Raw genomic sequence first — 10,867 nt, 5'->3', positions numbered from 1 at the left:
TGAGTAAACATGGCCATTTAAAAGTTTAAAGCCATTTCAAGTTTTGAATTCACGAGAAAAAGAATTTAAGTTACTATTAATGTTAATGTTAAATTTATGTTATCAAGCAGAATATAATCTATGTACTTTAACAACGAATTGTAAATGTAAAAATTTAAAAATAATTTTGTAATTTTAATATTATTAAGGGCACAACTTTTGTTAAAATCAATTCAATAATAGAATGAGTATAACTTTTTGGCACTTGAGAACAATAAAACTTTATGTATTGCAAGAAAACAAATCAAGAACAAATTGTTTTTCATTTTATATAAGTTATCACCACATTGGAAATTATTATTATTATTATTTTGATTGGACAATAGCTATTCATTGGTTTAAATATTAGTGGATGATACACATGATATATTCAATGTCAGATGAGTCATCTTCTTGACCTGACCATTTCCGATTTTAATGAAATTTGGCATGAAGTACAGGTATGCATCCTGCCAGTTTCTACTTTGAAAACTGTTAAAAATAGAATCCTGTAAAAAACTCAAAAAGTGCGGAGAAAAAAAAGTGAGTTCTTTCAAATGACTGTAACTTTTCTTCTAATTATAATAAAATAAAAATTCAAAAACCATTGTAAAGCTAAGAAATAGAGCTTTCTATTAATACATTAAATAACTTTCTTATGACAGATTAAGTTTCAACATGATTCAGCATAACTTTTGACCTTGAATATCTCAAAATTCTCCCCCCCCCCCTTCAGAAATTTTCGAAAAAAATTTATTTTATTGCTCTAACACTGACCTTCCACTGTACCAAAACTTAGGCTGGCACCACAATGGCAAGGTCCTGCAAAAAACCACATTTTCTGTAGATGTTTAACACAAATTTTGAAAAAAAATTCAACAGAAATCTAATGATGAGGTCTAAAACTCACCTTTTCGGCTTAATGTGACATAGAATTTCTCATCTATGGAAAATGTATAAAAATCCCCCCCCCCCCCCTTTATTGTAGTGCCTTTGCCATTGCGGTGCCAGCTTAACTTTGGATGCAGGGTAAGAACAAGGGCGCCTATTTGCAAAATTTTAAGGGGAGGGGCTCAGATATTTTCCCGATAGTTTAGCAGGATATTTGCCCCATAGAAACCAATTTCAGTACAGATTAGAGTTATAAAATTTGACATTTTTAATAACTTATTCATTAATTGCTGGAGAAGAAATGTTTTTACATTTTTGCAAAGAAAAAAAGTACTAAAAGCGAGGAAGTTCTAATTTCAAGGGGGGGGGGGGGGATTTGAAAGAACGTACTTTTTTTTTTTTTTTTTTTGCAGATTTTGAATTTTTTTTTTACAGGCTTATATTTTGCACACTTCTCAAAATAAAAGTGGAAAAATTGGTAGGATTGTTTACCTTGGCATATGTGTCCTTCATGCCAAATTTTACGAGGTCAAAAACTTACTTTTTTTTAAATTATTCTGACATGCAATTAATTGCTCACATGTGAATTCACTTAAGTTATTAAACAAATTACAACAGTTCTCAAAAGTACGAGGTTCCATTTAATTTGAGGTATTTATACAGTAGAACGTCAAAATTCCGAATATTCCTATGAAGTTTTAATAAATTTTCCTTTATGTGCAATTAGTGGTACCCGCACGAATTTGCCCGTAATAGAAAATACTGTCAGACCCCGATTTAATGAATTCATCGGGACCGAAACTTGTATACGTTAAATCGGGGGTTATTCGTAATATCGAGGTGTGAAAAAAAAAAAAAAAGCACCTACCTTATCTAAAACCCCTAATAAGCCACGGCGCAAAAATATCCATAGTTCAGGGTGGCGACAGATCAGGGGAAAGTCGGAACTTTATCACTCAGGGGAATTTTGAAAAAATTCAGGGAAAATTGATCAAATGAAGAAAAAAAAAAATTTTTTTCCTTGCAAAATGAAGTACTTTGATTCCCTACGAATTTTCCGCCAATTATTTGTTTTAAAAAAGATGAGTTGCCATTATACAGTGCCGCATATTTGTGCATCTTTTTCCCTCAAGGTCAAAGTATTCAATCTTAGTATGAGATTCCTACGATTGCTTCTGTGTCTGTAAAGTTGTTTATTTTACCTTGCTTGAGTTTTCCTTCCAAGCATTCATAAAATAAACAACCCTACAGGCAAAGAAGAAGCCGTTATTAATGACTTTGATCCCTTGCCTTTACTCATTGTCTTGAAGTAATTAGTATACTGTTGTCACGATTTCAAGATTTTTTTTTTTTTTAATTAATGCTGAAAAAATCTTTAAAAAGTTATCACTTGGCGTTTTTAATTTAGTTGCTAAAATCATTTTTTTTTGCCATGGTATTCACTGTCACTTCAGATAACATGAAGAGTTTTTTTTTTCTTTTCAGACTTTAAAACTCTTTTATTTTAAAACCATATACATTTTGAAATTAATAATTGTTTGTTACTAAAAAGTAATCTAAGTTTTTCTTTTTTCGACAACTAATGAAATCATTTGAAATTGAGTTGCGTACATAAGTAAATATTTTTTATTATTTTTTAATAGTTAAAATATTGTATTCATTCATTAAAACCTAAGTTCTTGATTAGAGAATATCTCAATATGATTGGTTGTTGAAAGATTTCAATTTGTTTTACATAAATATGTCTATTCTGCCGTGTATAAGTAAAGGGCAGTAACTGCACATTTTTCTTTTTTTGCATTTTTGTAATTTATTGTACGTCATCCTTATTGTACATACTCGCTTATTTGATTTCCGCTGAAAAAGAGGCGCGAAAAAAACGTCTAATTCCTTTTTCATACTGTTATATATTACATGCATTGAATCCACCACACGTTTCTTCAAATATCTCGAAAATTAATTTCTGCAGATACTGCCATTTACGTGCAAATGGCAGTATTATTTACGTAAGTAAAACTACATTACTTCTATACTTTAACTATCACTTGTTATTCTTGCAGCAATAATTATACTGCTTGAAAATTCAGTTCAAGATTATTTCCATTTAAATGTTTTAGATTTATCATGATTAGATATTTCTTTAAGAGTGGTTTTAATAATTTCTTAGAATATTTATGTTAATTGGTTCATGAAAGTAAAGTATTTGTTTTAGATTTCCTACGATATTTCTCTGTCAATAATTTAATGCACTGTTTTTACCCCCCCCCCCCCCCAAAAAAAAAGAAGGAGCATCTTTTCAAAATGTATTTTTAATTAACAGCTTAAACCGTTCTAAACACTGCATTTTATTTAATATGCAATGCTTTTCAGGTAGGGCAAAGAAAGGAAACCATTATCATTGATGATGTAAATTAGGGAAATTTGGTGAACTTAATCAGGGAAAAGTCAGGGAACTTTTTTTTTCCAGTTCCTGACGCCACCCTGTAGTTAGAAAGTGTACACTTTTTATTCAGTATTTCGAGGCTTATTACACACGATTTAATTTGAAATTTTAAACTACCGAGTAATTGATATTTGACAATTTCCTTGATACTTGACTCGAACTAGCTCTCTTTCGACCTTATTGAGGGAAGAAAATAGTGTGCAATTTGCAGCCTGCTGCATGAGATATGTTTTTACAATTTCCAGGCCATGTAAAGCATTTGAAAAAGTAAGTTTCAATGGGAGTTTCATCATCGCTATCTGCATCAAAATTAATATTCGTTGTCTGCCGTTCAAAAATTTCTGATTCCAAGAAAAGTCTTTTTCTATTTTGGACAAGATGGATAAAATATTAGGAAAACAATCCAATATTTCCTAACTCAACTTAACAAAAAAGATCTTTTTTTTTCGGCTGTTAAAATAATTCGTTAATTCGGGGTTTTTATCTTCATTTTAGTCGGGGATAGAGAAAATTTCTTTAAATCGCGAAATTCGTTATATAGAGGTTCGTTAAATTGGGGTCCGACTGTATAATAAAATAAGGTGTTTGTTTGTGTGTGTGTGGCGCGCATCCCGGGAAAACGGTAAGACCTAGAAAGATGAAATTTGTTATACAGATGCAATTTGTGCTGACGGTGTGCACCTCGGGCTTCGATTTTCGATATTTTAAGTAGAAAAAAATATTTAATGTTTCATGTAATTTTTAGCACTTTTCAGTACTTTTAACATTACAAACTATACGAAATAATCGTGCCAGACAAATATTTTTTGTACTAGATTGTCAGAAATTTAATTTCAACAATGATGAACAAGAAAATTTCGAAGATGAGCAATTTTGGCATTAGTCATGAATTTTTGAAAAATTATTTTGTTTTTCCTGGGTTTAATTTTTTTCTAAACTCATCAAGCAAAAAGTATAAAAGCCTCTTTTTTAAAATTTTACTATGTAGTAGTGAAAACATTTCGCCCTCTTCAGAAGAAAAAAAAATTTCAAAAACATGCAATAGTTTTATTTTCATTTTTTTAAATAAAGAACGAAGATATGAGCTTCCGCTTCACCGAAAATCTGCTGTCTGCTGATCGCTCCGAATATGACGTAACGCATTCACGTGATCTAATGTGCGTTTTTTTCGTCTTCCTTTCGAAGGATCCATTCGCTTTTTTTTCCTTGCAGGTATTTTATTTGTTCCCCCCTCCCCCTGAACGTTTTGCTAAACATTCGAATCTGGCTAATCGGACGGACTACATCGGGACGGGATCATTTTGTTCCCAGTCACTTTTTCTTTCTTTGAATTATCAACCAAAGCGATGATTTTTATTCTTTTGCAAACTATTTTCTTACAAACTACGGGGACCATCATTTTTTTGTGCTATTTTAATAAATTAGTAAACGCGCTTTTTTTTTTTTTTTTTTGCATGATTTTGTTTTTGTCGGGGAATAGGATTGGAGGTTAGATCAAATTAATTGAGATCGATGAGAAAAATTAGATATAGATAGAATAGGTAGATTGAGTGTACAAAAAATGTTTTTTTTTCTTTTTCGAACTAATACTTTTTCGATTAAAAAAGATTGTTAATTACCATCAGAGGTTATATTCGCATAGATCTAGAGAAAGATATATCTAGAGGTCGTATAGGTCGATTTACAGTAAGAGATAGACAGGCTCGTCATTTAAAAAACTTCAATGGGGGGCCGCTACGATTTTTTGAAAACATAATGCTTTCACATAAAAATGGACGTGCCTTTTGTTATTTTCCGACTTCTTGGCGTAAAATAGAGCATGACAAATAAGCCAAACAGCCGGCGTAGGCGGCTGCTAGCATAGAAAGACGAATGGCGTAAAAAGGCGAACCAGCTGGTCGCCGCAGGCGGCTAGTTTTAAAATAAAAGAAAACCTATCTCTTACCGGAGAATATTTCACTTTGTCTGTGAGCTCTTTCCAAGTCCAATCTTGCAGTCCTGTTCTTGACTTGCGCCTTCCTCCTGTTAAATAGTCCAAGATTTTTATGGTACCACGCATAGAATTTGCTCCTAAGGTCTTTGCACTTGTGGTGGGCTCACAGCTAGAAATTACATTGGAGTCTTTAATAAACGACTAGAATTGTGTTGATTTAACTTAACTTAATATACAGGGTGTTCTGTTTTAACCTGCAAGACCTTTATTTTCGCAACCGTTAGTCCTACATGTATATTTCCAATTGCAAAAATTTTCAAAATCAGAAGCTGAGTTAAGTTATTGAAAGTTTGAAGTAAAAATAAATCAAAAAATACAAAATTTGACTTTTCATACGAGCCCTAGGTCCCCAAACATTTTTAGGGAAATAATCTCCATTGAAAAAAAATTTTAACACAAAAAGTTTGAAATTAATACGGCGGATACTCACCGAGATATGAAACGGAGAGTTTTGTGACTTACACCGCTTTTCACCCGCCGCCAATAACACTTTTGGGGAAATATAGCCGTTAACAAGTGTTTAAAACTGTATGTGTGCATAGAGTGTTTTTTCAAATTGTTTGAGATTTTGTAGTGTGCTTTTGCGTATCACGGCATAACACTTGCATTTATTTTTGAATAGCAATGAAAAATATAAATACCATGCTTTTCTTACTTTGACGACCTGTCATTCTTCTTAAAGGGCGATAAGTTCCAACCTCATCTACTGTATAGTCCCTTAGAACTTTGAACTGGACTATTTCCTTGAGTTTTGGCCGCACAAATGTCAAGTTTTTTCTGTCAGTAAGTTTTCAATGGAGATTATTTCTCTAAATATGAGTTAGGGGACCTAGAGACCGTATAAAAAGTTAAAATTTGTATTTTTTGACTCATTTTTATTTTTGCTCCAAACTTTCAATATCTTAACTCTGATCTGATTTTGAACATTTTTGCAATTGGAAGTGTACATCTAAGACTACCGGTTGCAAAAATAAAGGTCTTGCAGGTTAAAACGGAACACTTTGTATAATTTTACATAACTCGTATAGCTTGAAGAAATGCATGAGAAGCACATGTTGTCCGGCCACCCGTAACTTTCCTGACATTATTCTGTACCTGATAACCTTACTTTTTTCAGTTTGTAGTGTTACATTTATCAGAGTGTTACATTTTTTTTTTTACGCTGAGCGTTTTGTTAACAAGCCACTCCTTCCAATATATAAAGGAAGAACACGATCACTATCTAACTGGATCGCAGTGCACATAATGGTGCTCTCTCCAATTTGTTACCTAACAAGACATAAAAAATTTCACGGATGAATTCAATAAACTTTTTTTGCTAATTTTTTTTTTATTGGAAAGTAAATCGTTTATACTTTTGTTGATCTGTTGCACCGAATTGTGAGGAAAAAAGTTTTCGTCATAAAACAAACCTGAGATAAAAAGTTCATCGCCGGAACACTTTCACTTCACCTGAAGGTAACGCACTTTTTTTTAGTAAACCAAAATGTTACAAAGACATGTGTAATTTTAGAGGAGACTAATTTTTTTTTTTTCAAAGCTTTAATTTCAAGGGAAAAAAAATTTCACTTTCTTCTGTAAAAGGGGAAGTTAGATTCGCAAATATTTTCAGTTTTAAAATCCAGACAGGCTTAATCCCTTTGAGGAAACTCCGTATTTTTGTTTTCCTCAGAAGATGCAGAAATTTGTTCTCTAAAATGCCTTGTAACATTTCTGAGAGAAAAATTCGATACAAATTAAAATAATAAAAATTTTAAAGTAAAGAAAGTTTTAGTAACAGTCATTCGTTAACGGTTTTTAGATTATATTGAAATGTTTTCTTTTTATAATTCAAACTTTTTTTTTTAATGTGAAAGACAGTTTTCCTCTTCATCGTTCAATACCTTATTACTGTCCATCTCTTAGAAGTTGAGCTATGGCTTTGAACAAGTCCATTTCAAGGGAGAGCAAGCAGTGAGAAGAGGAATCGTTAGGCGCAGTCTGGCTACCATCGCAACTCTTTTATTGGCGAGAAAATCCTGTACCGCTTGCTACTTCTTACCTGAATTATATTGTTCGTCGAATGGGCAATAAAACTGCAAACTAAATTAGCAAGTTCTTAAGCCGTTTTTCCTCACCCCTATTTCAACAAATGGAATCGTTCAATCGGTCGGGCAGTGGAACTCAACTTCCCAGAGGTTGACAGTACTATTTGAAGTGTTAAAGAACGTGAATGTCAGAGTGATTGTATTATTTCCTTGGTACTTTTCGATAAAGGTGCCCAATTCAGATTCTTAGCCAAGTCATACCATGAGAGATTTGACGGTCCCAAAACGTCAACGTTATCGAACTTTTGCCAAATAGTGAAAGTGAAATGATAAATAAAGAGGGCGGTTAATGTTATCATTTGGCACGATATTGTTTACGTAGTAATTTGGTGCAGAATGCCAAGTTCGCCATTTTTCAATTGGAGAAGTACAAGCTTCAAGAAGTTTAAAAAGTCCAGCTATCCTCTTACTTTGGAGGGTGGTCGTCACGAAAATGCAACAGAGCATACTGGAGGAAGGAATGTCTTTCTGCAGAGGCACCGCTCGGTTTTATCGTCTGCGAATCGGGACCATCCGCGGGAATATAGAAGGTCGAATTGCCCTGTGTAGTAAAAAAAGAAAGTCAACAAAATAGAACCATTATCAAATTGTTTGCGAAAACTACATCATGTCTGCATTTGATTCACAAAGCTCAGAAACACGTGTATGCAATATGCTATGTATTTGCATTTCGCAACATTATTCTATTGCATTTAGTTCTCACACAAGGGTTGCAAAAACTATGTGAAATTAATAATGCTCAAATAACTTTCAAAGGTTAGGCGTTAGAAAACGGTGTAAAAAACCCCTTATGAATGCAAAGTTTAAACGTTAAGCTAGTGGGCCCAGTTTTCTGAAGGAAGATAAAAAACATTCTGCTGTTTCAATCATTTAGTGAGACGTCAAATTACCTAACTTCATTTAAATAAGCTATTACACACTCAGGAAAAAAAAAAAAGCGCTCCAAGAAAGAAGCATTAGATTGAAGTGAAATTTAATGTTTTTAGAATAAAACAGGTGAGAGATACACTTGATCCCAAAAGCTATAACAAAATGCAGGCTAAAAAATGAGATAAATACAGTGCTACTTCAATAGCGCGTTGGACCCCTTTTCACTGTAATACATACCGTAACACAGTCCGGCATTGAATATTAAGTGTCTGATGTTGTCCTGAGGCAGATGAACTCACAAATTTTGACCAACCACTTTTAAATCTTGCGCAGAGTAGCACGGTGACATTTGGCGTTTCAGCTGATCCCATGCATGCTCTACAGGGGACAAGTCGTGGGGAGCGAGCTGACCATGGAAGAGTCTCAAAAGGACGTAAGAAGTCTTGAGTAACTCTAGCTGTATGCGGGTGAGCATTATCTTGTTGGAAAATTGTCCCAGGGAGACCATTTAGGAACGGTCCTACATGTGGGGATGCAGATATAACCCTGGCCCGTTAAGGTTCCATATACCACAACTAGAGTGAATCGGCTATCATAGGCTATGGCCCCGCCATTATGCCCGCTGTGCGGGCAGTGTGTCTTGCGAGAGAATGGGTGGAAGGGTACCTATCTCCAGGGCACCTCTACATCCTTTCACGGTTATTATCTGACCGCAAAACGAACCGATATTCATCACTAAACATCAGCTTTTGCCAGTCAGTGACATACCACATCTGGCTTCACATCATTGTAGACGGAGTTGTCTATGTTTTAGTGCTAAAGGGAGTACCCGGGAAAGGGTGACTGGACTCCAGATACACTTCTGCAAGACGTCTAGAAATGGTTCGGGGAACAACCGCTACCCGTACGTCTGCTTGTATGGTGGGAGTCATTGTGGGATCCACGAGCGCTTGCCGCACGATCCTTCGATTTTATCTCCTCGTCGTCTTCCTGGTCGTTCCAGACACAGCTTTTCGCACATGGGTACCATCTCGTGCTGCCCACTGTCTTCAACAGTTTCTAAGGGACAGTTTCTCCGAACCAGCACACACCAAGGCAGCAACATGATTCGTCGACAAGCCTGCAATTTTCATGCCGATGATCAAACCTCTCTCTAACTCGTCTACCTGGCATCCTTCACTCATAGAGGTTCTCCAACAATTGAACCATGTGTGCCTACCCCCCAAGAGCAAGGGTGCATTCCCCTAAAAATTGCAAAGACCCTCCAAAAGCAAAAGACCCCCAAAATTTAAAAAAAAAAAAAAAAACCTTAAAACATCCCCCTAAAAATTTCAATGGCGCAGTCTGCACCATGACCCCCTCTAGGTGGGCACCTCTGATTGAACCGTTTGTTTCAAAAACCAGTCAAGCAACAAAGTTTCTAATTTTAAGAAAACATTTATATCACCACATTTAAGTATTCAATCGCAACTGCAACACTTTTTTACTGAAAGAAATACATCTAATTATGTACACATTTCAGTTAAAAATATTGTAATCCTTATCGAAATTTTTTAAAATAAGGGTAAAAATGTTATTTGCACTTTTAGAGCTTGTCGCTTGACTGGTTTTTGAAATAAACGGTTTAATTGTTATGTAATCGTAACATTTATAGACCTTAAATTATGCACTGGTTTATATAGCACCTTTTCCCCCGATTGCACCGATACTGTAGGGTAAACGGTCATGCGCATTGACACCAAACTTGTGTCATTTGCATATCAGATGTCACTCTTCTAATGTGCAAAATTTCGCGATTGTACCTTTCTTTTTCTTGGGGCGCTATTTTCAATGTTCATGAGTGTATCTCCAAGCATCAAAGTTCCCTTTACTTTTTAAACATTAATATAAATTACAATTATTAAGTTATCATGAATTTGAAAAACATAATAATAAAATAAAACGATAATATGCATAATGAAACTTGATTTTAAAAATTTGGAGGAGGATTTCAGGAAAAATTTAATATATTTCAAATTATCTCTTACACGTGAAAGAGAAAAAAAAATCCATTCCAGAAGTAGATGGAACATTAGAATGAATGGAAAAAAGCTTTGGAACTCACCTTCCTACAACCCGCTCTAGCCAGAGCTCCTTTTTCTTCAGTCAAGAAGGCCCACATTTCCTTCTCATGGGACGCTTTGGTTCAGAGCCTGGAATTTAAATAGTTACGTAAGGCTCACGTTAAAAAAATGGCTTCTCGAATACATAATCAATAAATAATCAGGTACCTAATCATACCAAAAATTCTTGGCTTGTAATTTTCTTTATTTTTCCTTGTTTTCTTAACTTTTTTTTTCTAGTTTTTAATATTTTGAAATATTTTATGTGTTCTGTCTCACGAGAATCATTTTAATATGAGGTGGGACCCTCAGGTAAAAAATTGTTGCGCACAAGGAACTTAGAGTGTCCACTTTAAGCTGTCTCTTATCATTAGCACAAGCGTTTTTCGGAACAATTTGGGACAAATGCTATTAGTTGTTCCTGTTGGCGTGTGCCAGATATACTCGCAATTTGGGGTCCGCT

General features: G+C 34.4%; 1 protein-coding gene across 1 annotated transcript in view; it reads right to left on the bottom strand.

The window, feature by feature from the left end:
- The window catches only part of LOC129228430 (unconventional myosin-XV-like), a 44,220-nt gene extending 33,757 nt beyond the window's left edge, over positions 1-10,463 (bottom strand). The window contains exons 1-3 of the mRNA XM_054863110.1: positions 10,407-10,463; positions 7,843-7,973; positions 5,298-5,454 (exon numbers count right to left, since the gene is read on the bottom strand). Of these exons, the coding sequence (XP_054719085.1) occupies positions 5,298-5,454; positions 7,843-7,973; positions 10,407-10,463 (345 nt within the window). The remainder of the gene's footprint in view (positions 1-5,297; positions 5,455-7,842; positions 7,974-10,406) is intronic.
- Between the last annotated feature and the right edge of the window lie 404 nt (positions 10,464-10,867).

Source organism: Uloborus diversus, chromosome 8, assembly GCF_026930045.1.
Source record: "Uloborus diversus isolate 005 chromosome 8, Udiv.v.3.1, whole genome shotgun sequence".
NCBI classification, from domain to species: domain Eukaryota; kingdom Metazoa; phylum Arthropoda; class Arachnida; order Araneae; family Uloboridae; genus Uloborus; species Uloborus diversus.
The sequence above is the reverse complement of the archived record's forward strand: the minus strand, read 5'-3'. Positions and strand labels throughout refer to the sequence as shown.